The sequence below is a fragment of the Heptranchias perlo genome, chromosome 34 (assembly GCF_035084215.1).
Source record: "Heptranchias perlo isolate sHepPer1 chromosome 34, sHepPer1.hap1, whole genome shotgun sequence".
In the NCBI taxonomy this organism is placed as follows: domain Eukaryota; kingdom Metazoa; phylum Chordata; class Chondrichthyes; order Hexanchiformes; family Hexanchidae; genus Heptranchias; species Heptranchias perlo.
The window spans coordinates 30,067,991-30,089,513 of NC_090358.1; the positions used below are offsets into that span (position 1 = coordinate 30,067,991).

Below are 21,523 nucleotides of genomic sequence, written 5' to 3' on the forward strand. Positions count from 1 at the left end.
GAAGGAGGCCATTTGGCCCATCGTGCCTGAGCTGACTCTTCAAAAGAGCTGTCCAGTTTAGTCCCGCATCCCAGCTTTTTCCCATAACCCTGCAAATTAATCCTCTTCAAATACATGTCCAATTACCTTCTGAAAGTTCCTATGGAATCTGCTCCCACCGCCCTTTCAGGAAGTGTGTTCCAGATCTTAACAACCCTCTGTGTGAAAAACATTTCTCCTCATTTCCCCTCTAGTTCTTGTGCCAATTATTTTAAATCTATGACCTCTGGTTACTGACCCACTTACCAGAGGAAACCATTTCTCCCTATTTGCTCTATCAAAACCCCTCATTATTTTGAATGCTTCGATTAGGTCTCCCTTTAACCTTCTCTGCTCTAAGGAGAACAATCCCAGCTTCTCCAATCTCTTCACATAACTGAAGTCTCTCATCCCTGGTATCATCCTGGTAAACCTCCTCTGCACCCTCTCCAAGGCCTTGACATCCTTCCTAAAGTGCGGTGCCCAGAATTGTACTCAATACTCCAGCTGAGGCCTAACCATTGATTTGTAACGGTTTAGCATGACTTGTTTTTGTATTCAATTCGCTATTTACAAAGCCAAGCCTCCCATACGCTTCCTTACCCACCTTATCAACTTGCCCTGCCACCTTCAAAGATTTGTGAATATGCCCCCCAGATCCCTCTGCTCTTGCACCCCCCTCAAAATATTACCATTTAGATTATACTGCCTCTCCATGTTCACACTTATCCGCATTAAATTGCATCTGCCACGTGTCTACCCATTTCACCAGTCTGTCTGTGTCCTCCTGAAGTCTGTTACTATCCTGCTCACTATTTAATACATTGCCAAGTTTTGTGTCATCCACAATATGACAATAATTAGTTATCGTTTGACAAATGAAAAGTATTCCCTCTCCATTCCCACACCCTTATCGTTAGTGATAGATTTTTGCCTGTTTTGCATGTTGTTAGTGCATATCTGGAATTTGGGCAATGCCCTTGCGATTTTCTGCCCATTAGTTTTAAGAATGGAAAACAGGGGGAGGGGATGGGGGTGGACAGTGGAATTCCCGGTATCAGTTCCTGGCTCTGTGCAGGAGTAGGGAGTGCCCCAGAGTGGGCACTACACATACTCTCTCTATTCAATTAACTATTTCCCTCACAGCTTGGCAGCACGTGGCACTAGTTAATCTTTTCACTGGAAAATAGATCAGAGAGTATAAATGCCACGGTGATAGGGCAGTGCTGTTTGAAACATTGTTCCGTCAAAGTTCTCTGGTCTATTTTCCAGTGAAAGGATGAAATGGGTGGCTTCGTGCCATGGGTTTAACCAGTGCCAAGCTGTTGTGCTGAGCACTGCGGGCAACAGTGAAGTCCATTTTCAGAGGAGGAGTCTCACTTGATATGAGTGAGGATTGGAGATTTGAGTGTGGAAGTCAGCGTGCCTGATTCATGGCATTCCTAGTTTAAATCACCGAGACATCGGGAATGCCACTGATGGATGAGCAGGCCTCCATCTTCGATTCTCTGACTGGTGCTTCCACACCAGGAGCGGAGTCTCCGAAGATTTGCCCTGTGGTGTTTTCAGCACGTGCCAAAATGTAAGAAATACATTGAAAAGATTAAACTGTGGCACTTTAAACCCCGAATGTTTGTTTTAATCTCTTTGCCACAGAAATCTCCACTGATGCTTGCTGGCATGGCTGATGGAATGGTCGCGGTTTATTCGTTAGTCAGTGAGATCCCCGAGGACTGGTGTTCGTACCTGTGTTCACGTTCAGCAAACAAGTTCCAGTTCAAAATCTCCGACAGCGACCTTCGACAGAATGCATACCCGGTTACTGATATGGTAGCGGTGAACAGTGAATCAGAAGTGTGGTACAGCAATGGTCCTGGGATCCTGGTCATAGACACACTGACTGCAGAAATAGTTCGGAGAGTAGAACCTTATCAGCCTCCTTCCCAGATTATATCAATGACCTGCAACCTGGGGTGTAATGGAGAAGAGGCCATCTGGTGTCTAGATGATAAGACAAATACTTTAGTTATGTTCCATGCTCCCACTTATCAGATCTGTGCCCACTACACCTGCAGTGACTGTAATCCATTAAGAGACATGTTTCCTATCCAGCAGCCTGTCAATGCTGCACCAGCCACTGCCATTACTCCCAACAACATGAATGACTCCAACCCAACAGACATCAGCATCATCTTCAATGATGAGGTCGGGACGCAGATAATAAGACATTTTGATTCCATCACCGATTACTGTTCTCTGTCCTCTTCAGCTTCCTCCTCCACCAACAGGAATACCAGGTCACTATTCAGTACCCTGAGCTCTCCGGCCAGTCCCACAAGTATTCCTTATTCTACTGACTGCGGAGAATCAGACAAGTCAAATGTATCGTCTGGCAGGTCCGAGAACCTTTCCCCATCAGTGGATGGTGTCGAGCAGCTACAAGCTGTAAAAGTCTTAACAGTAAAGGACACACTGTGGATACCAAGGTGGGTTATCAGCTTCACTCAATTAGGAACACAAACACAGTCACAATGTGAGCGCAGGATGATGAATATCACAAAGCAGAGTTAGAGAATGCAGGTTTCTTCATTTATAGTATATGTAACTTATGGTATATGTAATAAGAATCATGGAATTTTGAAAGGTTATAGCACGGAAGGAGGCCATTCGGCCCATTGAGTCCGTGCCAGCTCTATGCAAGAGCAATCCAGCTAGTCCCACTCCCCTGCCCTATCCTTGTAGCCCTGCAAATCTTTTCCTTTCAAGTACTTATCCAGTTCCCTTTTGAAGGCCATGATTGAATCTGCCTCCACCACCCCCTCAGGCAGTGCATTCCAGATCATAACCACTCGCTGTGTAAAAAAGTTTTTCCTCATGTCACCTTTGGTTCTTTTGCCAATCAACTTAAATCAATGTCCTCTAGTTCTTGACCCTTCCACCAATGGGAACAGTTTCTCTCTATCTACCCTGACTAGACCCTTCATGATTTTGAATACCTCGATCAAATCTCCTCGCAACCGTCTCTGTTCCAAGGAGAACAACCCCAGCTTCTCCAGTCTATCCACGTAACTAAAGTCCCTCATCCCTGGAATCATTCTAATAAATCTCTTCTGCACCCTCTCTAAGGCCTTCACATCGTTCCTGAAGTAATTTATGGGCTATGTGATTTATAGTATATATAATTTATGGCATATGTAATTTAAGGTATATATAATTCATATTATATGTAATTTATGGGATATGTAATTTATGGTATATATCAGTCATAATATATATTAGTTATAGTGTATATGTAATTTATGCTATATATAATTTATAATATATGCGATTTGTAGTATATGTAATTTATAGTATATGTAATTTCTGGTATATATAATTTATGGTATATATAATTTGTCGTATATATGGTTTATAGTATATTTAATTTATAGTATATGTAATTTACAGTATATGGATATGAATGAATCGAGTGTTAATTTGGTGAGTACCTCTGGAATAGACAGCTAGATTAATACTTTTTGATAAAGCTCATTTGTGAAACTGATATGAATGAAAACATTACTTTTATCAGCATGTGATTCTCATCACTGCAACATTCCCATCCATCTAGTGCTGCCCTGGAGAGAAGCACATTGTTTTTAGAGTATCATGACGTTTTCTATTCTGGGCCAATATTGAGCAGGTAGACACTGTCCCAGGACTGAGTGCCAGGCTGTACTTCCCCAGGTTTGGTCTTTGCCACTCGCCTGAATACCAGTCAATACTAACAACCATTGAGAGTGTCACATTGCTACAGAAGGGTGTATTTGGGCTGTTGTATCAAATTCTGTGCAACTAAATTAATATGAAAACCATCCCAGCATGCTTTTATGTTGCCAAGCACCAATGAAGTGCTTTAACTAGACCTCAAAGGCCATTCCATAATCACCAGTGTTTTTAAAAGAAAGACACAGGCTGTTTCTGAGAAAGGCCTTTAGTTAGGGTTCATTCTAACTCCTTGCAATTTTATTTCCATTTTTGTTTTTATTTTTCCCATAGTTTTATAATTTTTCATTCTCCAACACCTCTTTCTCTTCCTTCTTGTCACGTCACTTATTCTTAGGTCACTTCTCACCCTCTGCTCTTCAAGCTGAAACAACACCCCCTCCTCTCCCCCCTCCCCACTCCCCACTCAACCTTCTTGCATCCCACCATTCATTCTTGCATTGCAACAGAAGTGAATGGAATGTCCCCGGAGTGTAAGAGTGAATGGAATCACCCTGTGGTGTAAGGGTGAATGGAATCTTCCAGGAGTGTAAGAGTGAATGGAATCACCCTGTGGTGTAAGGGTGAATGGAATCTCCCTGGTGTGTAAGGGTTGATGGAATCTCCCTGGCGTGTAAGGGTGAATGGAATCTCCCTGGTGTGTAAGGGTGAATGGAATCTCCCTGGTGTGTAAGGGTGAATGGAATCTCCCTGTAGTGTAAGGGTGAATGGAATCTCCCTGTGGTGTGTAAGGGTGAATGGAATCTCCCTGTAGTGTAAGGGTGAATGGAATCTCCCTGTGGTGTAAGGGTGAATGGAATCTCCCTGGTGTGTAAGGGTTGATGGAATCTCCCTGGCGTGTAAGGGTGAATGGAATCTCCCTGGTGTGTAAGGGTGAATGGAATCTCCCTGGTGAAAGGGTGAATGGAATCTCCCTGGTGTAAGGGTGAATGGAATCTCCCTGTGGTGTAAGAGTGAATGGAATCTCCCTGGTGTGCAAGGGTGAATGGAATCTCCCTGTAGTGTAAGGGTGAATGGAATCTCCCTGTGGTGTGTAAGGGTGAATGGAATCTCCCTGTGGTGTAAGGGTGAATGGAATCTCCCTGTGGTGTGTAAGGGTGAATGGAATCTCCCTGTGGTGTAAGGGTGAATGGAATCTCCCTGTAGTGTAAGGGTGAATGGAATCTCCCTGTGGTGTAAGAGTGAATGGAATCTCCCTGGTGTGTAAGGGTGAATGGAATCTCCCTGTGGTGTAAGAGTGAATGGAATCTCCCTGGTGTGTAAGGGTGAATGGAATCTCCCTGTGGTGTAAGAGTGAATGGAATCTCCCTGTGGTGTAAGAGTGAATGGAATCTCCCTGTGGTGTAAGGGTGAATGGAATCTCCCTGTGGTGTAAGGGTGAATGGAATCTCCCCGGTGTGTAAGGGTGAATGGAATCTCCCCGGTGTGTAAGGGTGAATGGAATCTCCCTGTGGTGTAAGGGTGAATGGAATCTTCCTGTGGTGTAAGGGTGAATGGAATCTCCCTGTGGTGTAAGGGTGAATGGAATCTTCCAGGAGTGTGAGGGTGAATGGAATCTCCCTGGTGTGTAAGGGTGAATGGAATCTTCCAGGTGTGTAAGAGTGAATGGAATCTTCCAGGAGTGTGAGGGTGAATGGAATCTCCCCGGTGTGTCAGGGTGAATGGAATCTCCCAGGTGTGTAAGAGTGAATAGAATCTCCCTATGGTGTAAGAGTGAATGGGATCTTCCTGGAGTGCAAGGGTGAATGGAATCTCCCTGGTGTGTAAGAGTGAATGGAATCTTCCTGTGGTGTGTAAGGGTGAATGGAATCTCCCTGTGGTGTAAGGGTGAATGGAATCTCCCTGGTGTGTAAGGGTGAATGGAATCTCCCTGGTGTGTAAGGGTGAATGGAATCTCCCTGTGGTGTAAGGGTGAATGGAATCTCCCTGTGGTGTAAGGGTGAATGGAATCTCCCTGGTGTGTAAGGGTGAATGGAATCTCCCTGTGGTGTAAGAGTGAATGGAATCTCCCTGGTGTGTAAGGGTGAATGGAATCTCCCTGTGGTGTAAGAATGAATGGAATCTCCCTGGTGTGTAAGGGTGAATGGAATCTCCCTGTGGTGTAAGAGTGAATGGAATCTCCCTGTGGTGTAAGGGTGAATGGAATCTCCCTGTGGTGTAAGGGCGAATGGAATCTCCCTGTGGTGTAAGGGTGAATGGAATCTCCCCGGTGTGTAAGGGTGAATGGAATCTCCCCGGTGTGTAAGGGTGAATGGAATCTCCCTGTGGTGTAAGGGTGAATGGAATCTTCCTGTGGTGTAAGGGTGAATGGAATCTCCCTGTGGTGTAAGGGTGAATGGAATCTTCCAGGAGTGTGAGGGTGAATGGAATATCCCTGGTGTGTAAGGGTGAATGGAATCTTCCAGGAGTGTAAGAGTGAATGGAATCTTCCAGGAGTGTGAGGGTGAATGGAATCTCCCCGGTGTGTAAGGGTGAATGGAATCTCCCAGGTGTGTAAGAGTGAATAGAATCTCCCTGTGGTGTAAGAGTGAATGGGATCTTCCTGGAGTGCAAGGGTGAATGGAATCTCCCTGGTGTGTAAGAGTGAATGGAATCTTCCTGTGGTGTGTAAGGGTGAATGGAATCTCCCTGGCGTGTAAGGGTGAATGGAATCTCCCTGGTGTGTAAGGGTGAATGGAATCTCCCTGTGGTGTAAGGGTGAATGGAATCTCCCTGTGGTGTAAGGGTGAATGGAATCTCCCTGTGGTGTAAGAGTGAATGGAATCTCCCTGTGGTGTAAGGGTGAATGGAATCTCCCTGTGGTGTAAGGGTGAATGGAATCTCCCTGTGGTATAAGGGTGAATGGAATCTCCCTGGAGTGTAAGAGTGAATGGAATCTTCCTGGAGTGTAAGGGTGAATGGAATCTCCCTGGTGTGTAAGGGTGAATGGAATCTCCCTGGTGTGTAAGGGTGAATGGAATCTCCCTGGTGTGTAAGGGTGAATGGAATCTCCCTGGTGTGTAAGGGTGAATGGAATCTCCCTGGTGTGTAAGGGTGAATGGAATCTTCCTGTGGTGTAAGAGTGAATGGAATCTTCCTGTGGTGTGTAAGGGTGAATGGAATCTCCCTGGTGTGTAAGGGTGAATGGAATCTCCCTGGTGTGTAAGGGTGAATGGAATCTCCCTGGTGTGTAAGGGTGAATGGAATCTCCCTGGTGTGTAAGGGTGAATGGAATCTCCCTGGTGTGTAAGGGTGAATGGAATCTCCCTGGTGTGTAAGGGTGAATGTAATCTCCCTGGTGTGTAAGGGTGAATGGAATCTCCCTGGTGTGTAAGGGTGAATGGAATCTCCCTGGTGTGTAAGGGTGAATGGAATCTCCCTGGTGTGTAAGGGTGAATGGAATCTCCCGGGTGTGTAAGGGTGAATGGAATCTCCCTGGTGTGTAAGGGTGAATGGAATCTCCCTGGTGTGTAAGGGTGAATGGAATCTCCCTGGTGTGTAAGGGTGAATGGAATCTCCCTGGTGTGTAAGGGTGAATGGAATCTCCCTGGTGTGTAAGGGTGAATGGAATCTCCCTGGTGTGTAAGGGTGAATGGAATCTCCCGGGTGTGTAAGGGTGAATGGAATCTCCCTGGTGTGTAAGGGTGAATGGAATCTCCCTGGTGTGTAAGGGTGAATGGAATCTCCCTGGTGTGTAAGGGTGAATGGAATCTCCCCGGTGTGTAAGGGTGAATGGAATCTCCCCGGTGTGTAAGGGTGAATGGAATCTCCCCGGTGTGTAAGGGTGAATGGAATCTCCCTGGTGTGTAAGGGTGAATGGAATCTCCCTGGTGTGTAAGGGTGAATGGAATCTCCCTGGTGTGTAAGGGTGAATGGAATCTCCCTGGTGTGTAAGGGTGAATGGAATCTCCCGGGTGTGTAAGGGTGAATGGAATCTCCCTGGTGTGTAAGGGTGAATGGAATCTCCCTGGTGTGTAAGGGTGAATGGAATCTCCCTGGTGTGTGAGGGTGAATGGAATCTCCCTGGTGTGTAAGGGTGAATGGAATCTCCCTGTAGTGACCCTGCGCTTATCCAATAGATTTGAGGTTCTTGCAACCCTTGTGGACAAGAGCCGGGACTGCGGGGAGGACGAGCAAACTGACCACAGCACCGTGGTGGAGGAAGCCGTTCAAGTGGGGGAGTCAAAAGGAAGGTGGTTGTAGTCGGTGACAGTGTAGTTAGAGGGATAGACACTGTTCTCTGCAGCCAAGAGCATGAGTCCCGAAGGCTGTGTTGCCGACCCGGTGCCAGGGTTAAGGACATCTCCTCAGGGCTGGAGAGGAACTTGGAGTGGGAGGGGGAGGATCCAGTTGTCGTGGTCCACGTAGGTACCAACAACATAGGTAGGACTAAGAAAAAGGTTCTGCGGAGAGAGTTTGAACAGCTGGAGACTACATTAAAAAACAGAACCACAAAGGTGATAATCTCTGGATTATTACCTGAGCCACGAGCAAATTGGCACAGGGTAAATCAGATCAGGGAGATGAATGCGTGGCTCAAAGGTTGGTGTGGGAGAAGTGGGTTTCGATTCATGGGGCACTGACACCAGTACTGGGGAAAGAGAGAGCTGTTCCATTGGGACGGGCTTCACCTGAACCATGCTGGGACCAGTGTTCTGGCAAACCGAATAACTAGGGAGGTAGATAGGGCTTTAAACTAAATAAGGTGGGGAGGGTCCCAGAGGAGAGAAATCCAGAATGTTCAAGAGAAAAGACAAAGAAGCAGTGCAGGAAAGTGATTGGGTCAGGATAACCAGATTGTGTTAGGAAGGGACAGAGTGTACAAAACAAAAGAGTGCACTAACAAATAGGGGCTGGGTAAGAAAAAATGGTAATAAGACAAGTAGGGCCATAGTACAAAAAAATGTTAAGATGTCTAAAAATGTTAAAAAGACAAATCTAAAGGCACTGTATCTGAATGCACGAAGCATTCGCAATAAGGTAGACGAAATAACAGCGCAAATAGATGTAAACGGATGTGATATAATTGCAATTACGGAGACATGGCTGCAGGGTGACCAAGGCTGGGAGCTGAATATCCAAGGATATTCGATATTTAGGAAGGACAGGCAAAAAGGAAAAGGAGGTGGGGTGGCGTTGTTAGTAAAGGATGAAATCAGAGCAATAGTGAGAAAGGATATTGGCTCAGAAAATCATGATGTCGAATCAGTCTGGGTGGAGTTAAGAAGCACCAAGGGGCAGAAAACACTGGTGGGAGTTGTCTATAGGTCTCCAAACAGTAGTGGTAATGTAGGGGATGGCATCAAACAGGAAATTAGAGATGCATGTAACAAGGGTACTACAGTAATCATGGGTGACTTTAATCTATATATAGACTGGACAAACCAAATTAGCAATAATACTGTGGAGGATGAATTCCTGGAGTGTTTCTTCGACAGCACCTCCCAAACCCGCGACCTCTACCACCTACAAGGACAAGGGTAGCAGGCACATGGGAACACCACCACCTGCACGTTCCCCTCCAAGTCACACACCATCCCGACTTGGAAATATATCGCCGTTCCTTCATCGTCGCTGGGTCAAAATCCTGGAACTCCCTACCTAACAGCACTGTGGGAGAACCGTCACCACACGGACTGCAGCGGTTCAAGAAGGCGGCTCACCACCACCTTCTCGAGGGCAATTAGGGATGGGCAATAAATGCCGGCCTCGCCAGTGATGCCCACATCCCATGAACGAATAAAAAAAGTGTTTATGAGATAGTTTTTCGACCAGTACATTGAGGAGCCAACTAGGGAACAGGTTGTCCTAAATTGGATATTGTGCAATGAGAAGGGGTTCATTAATAATCTTGTTGTGCGGGGTCCTTTGGGGAAGAGTGACCATAACATGATAGAATTCTTCATTAAGATGGAAAGTGAAGTAGTCCAATCCGAAACTAGGGTCCTAAATCTAAACAAAGGAAACTACAAAGGTATGAGGAGTGAGTTGGTTATGATAGTTTGGGGAGTTTCATTAAAAGGCATGACAGTGGATAGGCAATGGCTAACATTTAAGGAACGAATGCATGAATTGCAACAATTATACATTCCTTTCTGGTGCAAAAACACAAAAGGAAAAGCAGCCCAACCATGGCTAACAAAAGAAATTAAGGATAGTATTAGATCCAAAGAGGAGTCATATAAAGTTGCCAGAAAAAGTAGCAAGCCTGAGGATTGGGAGCAGTTTAGAATTCAGCAAAAAAAGGACCAAAAGATTGATTAAAAGGGGAAAAATAGAGTAGGAAAGTAAATTTGCAAGGAACATAAAAGTGGACTGTAAAAGCTTCTACAGGTATGTAAAAAGAAAAAGATTAGTGAAGACAAATGTAGGTCCCTTACAGTCAGAAACGGGAGAATTTATAATGGGGAACAAGGAAATGGCAGAGCAATTAAACAATTACTTTGGTTCTGTCTTCACGGAAGAGGACACAAATAACTTCCCAGAAATGCGAGGGAACCAAGGATATAGTGAGAAGGAGGAATTAAAGGAAATTAGTATTAGTAAAAAAATAGTGCTGGAGAAATTGATGGGACTGAAAGCCAATAAATCCCCAGGACCTGAAAATCTGCATCCCAGAGTAATAAAAGAGGTAGCCATGGAAATAGTGGATGCATTGGTTGTCATCTTCCAAAATTCTATAAATTATGGAACAGTTCCTGCAGATTGGAGCGTGGCAAATGTAACCCCACTATTTAAAAAAGTAGGGAGAGAGAAAACAGGGAACTACAGACCGGTTAGCCTAACATCAGTAGTAGGGAAAATGCTAGAGTCCATTATAAAGGATGTGATAACAGGACACTTAGAAAATATCAACGGGATTAGACAAAGTCAACAAGGATTTATGAAAGGGAAGTCGTGTTTGACAAACCTACTGGAGTTTTTTGAGGATGTAACTGGTAGAATAGATAAGGGAGAACCAGTGGATGTGGTTTATTTGGATTTTCAGAAGGCATTTGATAAAGTCCCACATAAGAGGTTAGTGTGCAAAATTGAAGCACATGGGATTGGCAGTAATATACTGGCATGGATTGAAAATTGGTTAACAGACAGGAAACAGAGAGTAGGAATAAATGGGTCTTTTTCATGGTGGCAGGCAGTGACTAGTGGGGTACTGCAGGGATCAGTGCTTGGGCCCCAGCTATTCACAATATATATAAATGTTTTGGATGAGGGAAACCAAATGTAATATTTCCAAGTTTGCTGACGACACAAAACTAGGTGGGATCATGAGATGGGAGGAGGATGCAAAGAGACTTCAAGGCGATTTAGACAAGTTGAGTGAGTGGGCAAATACATGGTAGATGCAGTATAATGTGGATAAATGTGAAGTTATCCACTTCGGAAGGAAAAACAGAAAGGCAGAGTATTATTTAAATGGTGATAGATTGGGAAATGTTGATGTACAAAGGGACCTGGGTGTCCTTGTACACCAGTCACTGAAAGCAAACATGCAGGTGCAGCAGGCAATTAGGAAGGCAAATGGTATGTTGGCTTTCATTGCAAAAGGATTTGAGTATAGGAGCAAGGATGTCTTACCGCAGTTATACAGGGCCTTGGTGAGACCACACCTGGAGTATTGTGTGCAGTTTTGGTCTCCTTACCTAAGAAAGGATATACTTGCCATTGAGGGAGCGCAGCGAACGTTCACCAGACTGATTCCTGGGATGGCAGGACTGTCGTATGAGGAGAGATTGGGTCGACTCGGCCTGAATTCACTCGAGTTTAGAAGAATGAGAGGGGATCTCATTGAAACATATAAAATTCTGACAGGGCTAGACAGACTGGATGCAGGGAGGATGTTTCCCCTGGCTGGGGGGTCCAGAACGAGGGGTCACAGTCTCAGGATACGGGGTAGGACATTTAGGACTGAGATGAGGAGAAATTTCTTCACTCAGAGGATGGTGAATCTGTGGAATTCTCTACCACAGAAGGCTGTGGAGGCCAAGTCACTGAATATATTTAAGAAGGAGCGAGATAGATTTCTAGACACTAAAGGTATCAAGGGGTATGGCGAGAGATCGGGAATATGGTATTGAGATAGTGGATCAGCCATGATCATATTGAATAGGGGAGAGGGTTCGAAAGGCCGAATGGCCTACTCCTGTTCCTATTTTCTATGTTTCTATGTAAGAGTGAATGGAATCTCCCTGTGGTGTAAGGGTGAATGGAATCTCCCTGTGGTGTAAGGGTGAATGGAATCTCCCTGGAGTGTAAGGGTGAATGGAATCTCCCTGTGGTGTAAGGGTGAATGGAATCTCCCTGTGGTGTAAGGGTGAATGGAATCTCCCTGGAGTGTAAGGGTGAATGGAATCTCCCTGTGGTGTAAGGGTGAATGGAATCTCCCTGGAGTGTAAGGGTGAATGGAATCTCCCTGTGGTGTAAGGGTGAATGGAATCTCCCTGGTGTGTAAGGGTGAATGGAATCTCCCTGTGGTGTAAGGGTGAATGGAATCTCCCTGTGGTGTAAGAGTGAATGGAATCTTCCTGTGGTGTAAGAGTGAATGGAATCTTCCTGTGGTGTGTAAGGGTGAATGGAATCTCCCCGGTGTGTAAGGGTGAATGGAATCTCCCTGTGGTGTAAGGGTGAATGGAATCTCCCTGGAGTGTAAGGGTGAATGGAATCTCCCCGGTGTGTAAGGGTGAATGGAATCTCCCCGGTGTGTAAGGGTGAATGGAATCTCCCTGGTGTGTAAGGGTGAATGGAATCTCCCCGGTGTGTAAGGGTGAATGGAATCTCCCCGGTGTGTAAGGGTGAATGGAATCTCCCCGGTGTGTAAGGGTGAATGGAATCTCCCTGGAGTGTAAGGGTGAATGGAATCTCCCTGGAGTGTAAGGGTGAATGGAATCTCCCCGGTGTGTAAGGGTGAATGGAATCTCCCCGGTGTGTAAGGGTGAATGGAATCTCCCGGGTGTGTAAGGGTGAATGGAATCTCCCCGGTGTGTAAGGGTGAATGGAATCTCCCTGGTGTGTAAGGGTGAATGGAATCTCCCTGGTGTGTAAGAGTGAATGGAATCTCTCTGGAGTCGAGAGGCTTTTGACATGAGGCTGTGAACTATTTTCAACTTTGAACTGAAAAGGCTTCTTGTTTTTGGGATTGGTTTCTCCTTGTTGAGGCTGCCGATGGCCTGATGATTGGCTGCTTGAGCCCGTGTGATATTACACTTTGAGCCGACAGTGACTGAAATGCTCCAGTTTCTCAGCTCCAGCTTAAACCTGTCTGAACCAGACTTTAATCTTTCAGAACAGAGCACTGATTTCTCTGGACGTTGAGAATAGAACACGCTGAGTAATTGCAAACCAACAGCAGGTGTCTATGTAAATTTTTTTCAATGAAATTTCTTGACTAATTTAACACAGAACCATATCCTGGTACTATTTAGTCTTGGCTTTCTTACCCAATATTTTTTGTTCCTCTGCCATTGTTAGTTATATTTCTCATAACTCTTTAAGTACTGAAGAACTCTGTTGTTGAACACAGTGACTGTAAACTGAGTATTAGTGAGTCACTGACTGGATGTGACAGAGGAGCCTGCTGATTCACTGTGTGATCCAGACCTCATGGGGACCACCAGTGATGGCGATCCATTATGATCATGAACTAGTGAGCACGCTGCTTGCCTCATTCCAGGAGGCATTGCAAGCTTCCCACACTTTGAACCACACTAGGGACAGCCATGAAGGATGGTTTCAAGGGCCCTGCAGTAGTGTAGCTGTCTCACTGTCATCCTCGACCTCTCTACAGCCTTTGGCACAGTCAATCACACCATCCTCCAATAATGTCTCTCCGCCATTGTCCAGTTTGGTGGGACTGCCCTTGCTTGCACTCTTATCTGTCTGATCATAGCCAGTGCAACTCCAGTAATGGCTTCTCTTCCCACCCCTCCACTGTCACCTTGGGAGTCCCCCAAGATATCATCCTTGGCCCCTCCACTTCCTCATCCACATGCTGCCCCTTGGTGACATCATCTGCAGACCTGGGATCAGCTTTCACATGTAGTCTGATGACACCCAGCTCTACCTTTCCACCAGATCTGACGAAAGGTCATCAACCTGAAACGTTACCTCTATATTCTCTCTCCACAAAGGCTATAGAGTCATAGAGTTATACAGCACGGATAGAGGCCCTTCGGCCCATCGTGTCCGCGCCGGCCATCAGCCCTGTCTACTCTAATCCCATATTCCAGCATTTGGTCCGTAGCCTTGTATGCTATGGCATTTCAAGTGCTCATCCAAATGCTTCTTGAATGTTGTGAGGGTTCCTGCCTCCACAACCCTTTCAGGCAGTGAGTTCCAGACTCCAACCACCCTCTGGGTGAAAAAGTTCTTTCTCAAATCCCCTCTAAACCTCCCGCCTTTTACCTTGAATCTATGTCCCCTTGTTATAGAACCCTCAACGAAGGGAAAAAGCTCCTTAGTATCCATCCTATCTGTGCCCCTCATAATTTTGTACACCTCAATCATGTCCCCCCTCAGCCTCCTCTGCTCCAAGGAAAACAAACCCAATCTTCCCAGTCTCTCTTCATAGCTGAAGCGCTCCAGCCCTGGTAACATCCTGGTGAATCTCCTCTGCACCCTCTCCAAAGCGATCACATCCTTCCTGTAGTGTGGCGACCAGAACTGCACACAGTACTCCAGCTGTGGCCTAACCAGTGTTTTATACAGCTCCATCATAACCTCCTTGCTCTTATATTCTATGCCTCGGCTAATAAAGGCAAGTATCCCATATGCCTTCTTTACCACCTTATCTACCTGTTCGGCCGCCTTCAGGGATCTGTGAACTTGCACACCAAGATCCCTCTGACCCTCTGTCTTGCCTAGGGTCCTCCCATTCATTGTGTATTCCCTTGCCTTGTTAGTCCCTCCAAAGTGCATCACCTCGCACTTTTCCGGGTTAAATTCCATTTGCCACTGTTCCGCCCATCTGACCAACCCATCTATATCGTCCTGCAGACTGAGGCTATCCTCCTCGCTATTTACCACCCTACCAATCTTTGTATCATCAGCGAACTTACTGATCATACCTTTTACATTCATATCCAAGTCATTAATGTAGACCACAAACAGCAAGGGACCCAGCACCGATCCCTGTGGTACCCCACTGGCCACAGGCTTCCAGTCACAAAAACAACCTTCGACCATCACCCTCTGCCTTCTGCCACTAAGCCAGTTTTGTATCCAAAGTGCCAAGGCACCCTGGATTCCATGGGCTCGTACCTTCTTGACCAGTCTCCTGTGGGGGACTTTATCGAAGGCCTTACTGAAATCCATGTATACCACATCCACTGCGTTACCCTCATCCACACGCCTAGTCACCCCCTCAAAAAATTCAATCAAATTAGTCAGACATGATCTTCCCTTGACAAAGCCATGTTGACGATCCCTGATTAATCCTTGCTTCTCCAAGTGGAGACTAATTTTGTCCTTCAGAATTTTTTCCAATAATTTTCCTACCACTGATGTTAGGCTCACTGGCCTGTAGTTCCCCAGTTTTTCCCTACTCCCCTTCTTGAATAATGGTACTACATTAGCGGTTCTCCAGTCCTCTGGCACATCCCCTGTGGCCAGAGAGGTTCTGAATATATGTGTCAGAGCCCCCGCAATCTCCTCCTATGCCTCACACAGTAGCCTGGTGAGGCAAAGGAGTATTTTCAGCATTTTCTGTTTTTATTTACATAGAATTACATAGAATGTACAGCACAGAAACAGGCCATTCGGCCCAACTGGTCTATATCGGCATTTATGCTCCACACAAGCCTCCTCCCACCCTCTTCATCTAACCCTATCAGCATAACCTTTTATTTCTTTCTCCCTCTTGTGTTTATCTGGTTTCCCCTTAAATGCATCTATGCTATTCGCCTCAACCACTCCTTGTGGTTGCCCATTCCATATTCTTACCACTCTCTGGGTAAAGAAGTTTCTCCTGAATTCCTTATTGGATTTATTAGTAACTATGTTATATTTATAACCCCCAGTCTTGGCCTTCCCCACAAGTAGAAACATTTTCTCTATGTCTACCCTATCAAACCCTTTCATAATTTTAAAGACCTCTATCAGGTCACCCCTCAGCCTTCTCTTTTCTAGAGAAAAGAGCCCCAGTCGATTCAATCTTTCCTGAAAGGTATAACCTCTCAGTTCTGGTATCATCCTTGTCGATCTTTGTTGCACCTTCCCCAGTGCCTCTATATCCTTTATATAATATGGAGACCAGAACTGTGCACACTTCTCCAAGTGTGGTCTAACTGAGGTTCTACATTTCTACACTTCCACCACCTTTCTTGAACCCTCCACTGCCTCTGTGCTGTCAGACTGTCCAACATCCAGTCCTGGATGAGCCATAATTTCCACCAGCTAAACAGTGGAAGCTCTAGTCTTCAGTCCCTGTCATCAACTCCATCCCCCTTCCTGGCCACTGTTGTGGCTAAACCAGACTGTTCACAACCTCAGCGTCCGAATCAACCCAGAGTTAAGCGACCAACACCATTTCTTCTGCATCGCAAAGACCACCTACCTTCACCTTCATGATATTGCCTGTCTCCGCCCCTGCCTCAGCCCATCTGCCGCTGAAGCCTTCATCTGTGCCTTTGCCACCTCCAGACTCGAATGTTCCAATGGTCTCCAGTCTGGCCTCCCATCCTTCACCCTTCATATATGTCAGTTCATCCGAACCTCCGCTGCCTTGTATCAAGTCCCACTGACCCATCACCCCTGTGTTCACTGACCTACATTGGCTTCCACTTTCCCAACACTTCAAATTCAAAGTTCTCATCCTCGTGTTTAAATCCCTCCCGACCTCTGTAATCTCCTGCAGTCCTACAACACCCCTCCCCCATCCTCAGTGCTATCTGTTGCTCTGACTCTGGCCTCTTGTGCATCCTCCACCATTGGCAGCTGTGCCTTTAGTTTTGTTCACTCCTCCTAATTGTTTACCGTACGCTTGTGTGAAGCATCTTGGGACGTTTTTCTACATTAAATGCGCAACGTAAATGCAAGTTGTTGTTTTTATTCTTCTTGGTGTTGTTGCTGCCTCCGCTCATGGAGATCGGTGACTGCCGGCGGAACTCAGCCTCCAGCATCAGCCTGGCGGAATCGCCAGCACAGGGAGGCGACTCTCAAGTTGCTGCCTGTCTCTTGCCAGTTTCTGCCCCTGGAAGCAGCTCCTCGCAGAATGCAGCCAACTCCTCAACCGCACTAAGACACACAATCAGGACCATCTGGGTCTTCCACTCACAGTCAATGTAACCGCAGCCTCAGATCACAGTGGGCAAGGCATGTCTGTCAGAAGCCAGCCCCACAGTCTGTCTTCTACATTGAACAGCTCTGGAATCCTTGATATGCTCAAGATGTGTTTGTCCTGAGCATTTCTGCATTGCCTTGCTATTTATTGTGGTTCATTTTTATTGGTGGTCACATACCATCGGTATGTTAATCATAGAATCGTACGGCACAGAAGGAGGCCATTCGGCCCATCATGCTTGTGCTGATTCTCTGAAAGAGCTATCCAATTAGTCCCACTCCCCTGCTCTTTCCCCTTGACCTTGCAGATTTTTCCTTTTTAAATATTTACCCAATTACCTTTTGAAAGTTGCTATTGAATCTGCTTCCACCACCCTTTCAGGCAGTGCAGGGAGCAGTAATTCTGTTGATAATGAATGGTGATGTGAGAACAGTCAATAGCTCCCTGTCCTTGAGGATGTCACTAGACTGGTAAAATATTTATCTTCCTGAGGTGCGGTGCCCAAAACTGAACCCAGTCTCCAGGTGGGGTCTGAACAAGGTTCTATACAACTGAAGCATCACTTCCTCCCCTTTATAATCCAGCCCACTTGAGATAAAGGCCATTAGCTTTTTTGATTGCTTTTTGTACCCGTATATTAACTTTAAATGATTTGTGTACTTGGACTCCCAAATCTCTCTGCTCCTCTACAATTTCTAGTTTCTCACCATTTAGAAAATATTCTGATCTATTTTTCTTGGATCCAGAGTGGATGACCTCACACTTTCCCACATTGAACTCCATCTGCCCCAGTTTTGCCCACTCACTGAATCGATCAATGTCTCTTTGCAACTACATTACTTACTATCCCTCCTAATTTAGTGGCATTAATAAACATAGTGAAAAGTTGAGTCCCCAGAACAGATCTCTGGGGAACACCAGTCATCACATCCTGCCAATCAGAGTACCTATCCTTTATCCCCACCCTCTGTCTCCCACCTCCCAACCAATTTCCAACCCAAGTTAAAAGGCCACATTGACCACAATGAATTCATTCTGCCTGAAGTGCAGGAAATGTTTCTCCAGGATGTGATGTTGTTGAGAATGAAAGTTCTTTCTTTAAACTGTGACACCATTTTCTTTTCTACAGAAATCTGCGGAGTGCACAGACTCTTCCGCTGTTAACTTGGGGTTAAATACACACTGCTTTACTTCTCTGTTTTTTCTTTATTATACAGGAACTTAGGAATAAGAGTAGGCCATGCAGCCTCTCGAGCATGTTCCACATTCTCTGATTTTACCCCTTCCAGTGTACTGTAGAGTTCAGTTCTCTGGTTTGAACCCAACTGTAATTCTCTCAATCTGAAGTCCTGTTGCTTCACTGCAGACTTGCAAACATCAGACCTCCAACTGACAGTGAACCACAGAAGGCCATTCAGCCCACTATGTGTGTGCCGGCTCTTTGTAGAGCAATCCAGCACTAATCCCACTGCCCCACTCTCTCCCCATATACCAGTATCAATTCCAAATGAATCCCACAGCCCTGTTCTGTCCACATAGCAGCGTTTCAATCCCAAACTAATCCCACTGCCCCACTCTCTCGGCATAGCCCTGTATCAATAGAAAAGTAATCCGACTGCCTCACTCTCTCTGTAGCCCTTAGATGATGTTTAATGTGTCCAAGTTTGCTGACGATACAAAGCTAGGTGGGGAAGTAAGCTGTGAGGAGGACACAAAGAGTCTGCAAAGGGATAGAGACAGGTTAAGCGAGTGGGCAAAAAGGTGGCAGATGGAGTATAATGTGGGGAAATGTGAGGATATTCACTTTGGTAGGAATAATATAAAAACAGAATGGGGGTAAAATTGGATAGGGGCTGTTTTTGGGCGCGGGTAGCGTGATGCGCTATTACCCCGCGCCCAATGACCCCGGCGCAGGCAGGACGCGAGTTTCGGCCGGTCCAAGGACTCACCTGCAATCAACGTTCCAGTCTGGGCCTCGCACTGGAATCAATGCAATTCGCACTTCCCACCACCAGGGGGAAGCACAATCTCTTAAAGGGAGGATGTTTCTTAAAAACCTCTTAAAGGTAGCTGGTACCTGTTATTTGCTGAAAATAACAGTCTACTGTCTGCACGGACATCGCACACATAAAACACAGATGCAGGTCCCATCCCTATGTTAACACACTGATGAGTTATGTTAAAACATTGAATAAAGGTTGCGCACCACCAAATCCCACATCCTCCAATCGAAACGCCAGACCTCACCAATCTGCCGATCTGAGTTGGTACCAGGCCTGCGAGAGAGCATGCACCAAGGTTCTCTGCTGATGCACTAGAGACCTTGGGTGCAAGAGGTGGACAGAAGGAGGGACATCCTATATCCGCAGTCGGGGGGGTGGGGTGGGGTGGGGGAGGAGGAGGCAAGAGGCCCTCCAGACATATACTCAAAATGCAGTGGGAGGCAGCGGGGGACGAAGTCAATGCCAGGCTCACAGCATCATGAAAATGGATGCAGTGCAGGAAGAAGTTCAATGCTTTGACATGAGTGGTCAAGGTGAGTCATAGAGTCATAGAGTCATAGAGTTATACAGCACGGATAGAGGCCCTTCGGCCCATCGTGTCCGCGCCGGCCATCAGCCCTGTCTACTCTAATCCCATATTCCAGCATTTGGTCCGTAGCCTTGTATGCTATGGCATTTCAAGTGCTCATCCAAATGCTTCTTGAATGTTGTGAGGGTTCCTGCCTCCACAACCCTTTCAGGCAGTGAGTTCCAGACTCCAACCACCCTCTGGGTGAAAAAGTTCTTTCTCAAATCCCCTCTAAACCTCCCGCCTTTTACCTTGAATCTATGTCCCCTTGTTATAGAACCCTCAACGAAGGGAAAAAGCTCCTTAGTATCCATCCTATCTGTGCCCCTCATAATTTTGTACACCTCAATCATGTCCCCCCTCAGCCTCCTCTGCTCCAAGGAAAACAAACCCAATCTTCCCAGTCTCTCTTCATAGCTGAAGCGCTCCAGCCCTGGTAACATCCTGGTGAATCTCCTCTGCACCCTCTCCAAAGCGATCACATCCTTCCTGTAGTGTGGCGACCAGAACTGCACACAGTACTCCAGCTGTGGCCTAACCAGTGTTTTATACAGCTCCATCATAACCTCCTTGCTCTTATATTCTATGCCTCGGCTAATAAAGGCAAGTATCCCATATGCCTTCTTTACCACCTTATCTACCTGTTCGGCCGCCTTCAGGGATCTGTGAACTTGCACACCAAGATCCCTCTGACCCTCTGTCTTGCCTAGGGTCCTCCCATTCATTGTGTATTCCCTTGCCTTGTTAGTCCCTCCAAAGTGCATCACCTCGCACTTTTCCGGGTTAAATTCCATTTGCCACTGTTCCGCCCATCTGACCAACCCATCTATATCGTCCTGCAGACTGAGGCTATCCTCCTCACTATTTACCACCCTACCAATCTTTGTATCATCAGCGAACTTACTGATCATACCTTTTACATTCATATCCAAGTCATTAATGTAGACCACAAACAGCAAGGGACCCAGCACCGATCCCTGTGGTACCCCACTGGCCACAGGCTTCCAGTCACAAAAACAACCTTCGACCATCACCCTCTGCCTTCTGCCACTAAGCCAGTTTTGTATCCAAAGTGCCAAGGCACCCTGGATTCCATGGGCTCGTACCTTCTTGACCAGTCTCCTGTGGGGGACTTTATCGAAGGCCTTACTGAAATCCATGTATACCACATCCACTGCGTTACCCTCATCCACACGCCTAGTCACCCCCTCAAAAAATTCAATCAAATTAGTCAGACATGATCTTCCCTTGACAAAGCCATGTTGACTATCCCTGATTAATCCTTGCTTCTCCAAGTGGAGACTAATTTTGTCCTTCAGAATTTTTTCCAATAATTTTCCTACCACTGATGTTAGGCTCACTGGCCTGTAGTTCCCTGGTTTTTCCCTACTCCCCTTCTTGAATAATGATATTACATTAGCGGTTCTCCAGTCCTCTGGCACATCCCCTGTGGCCAGAGAGGTTCTGAATATATGTGTCAGAACCCCCGCAATCTCCTCCTTTGCCTCACACAGTAGCCTGGGATACATTTCGTCCGGGCCTGGGGATTTATCCATTTTTAGGCCTGCTAAAACCGCCAATACCTCCTCCCGCTCGATGTTAATATGTTCGAGTATATCACAGTCCCCCTGCCGTATTTCTATGTCTACATCATCCTTCTTCATTGTGAAAACAGATGCAAAAAATTCATTTAGAACCCCTCCTACATCTGCCGGCTCCACACACAGATTGCCATTTTTGTCCCTAATGGGCCCTATTTTTTCCCTGGTGTGGTCAACTGTCAAGTGGCGTCTCCCACCAACTGCACCACACACAACACCCCCATCACCCACATACCAACAAACTCTTTCCATCAGTACTTGACTCTTCCAATCAGATGCTTCCTCTCACCCTTACACATTACCACTGCTGCAA

The 21,523-nt window shown here is 46.1% G+C and overlaps 1 protein-coding gene across 1 annotated transcript in view; it reads left to right on the forward strand.

The window, feature by feature from the left end:
* The window catches only part of lrrk1 (leucine-rich repeat kinase 1), a 479,049-nt gene that overhangs the window by 440,612 nt on the left and 16,914 nt on the right, over positions 1-21,523 (forward strand). Inside the window, exon 32 of the mRNA XM_067971653.1 lies at positions 1,675-2,504. Within this exon, the coding sequence (XP_067827754.1) occupies positions 1,675-2,504 (830 nt within the window). The remainder of the gene's footprint in view (positions 1-1,674; positions 2,505-21,523) is intronic.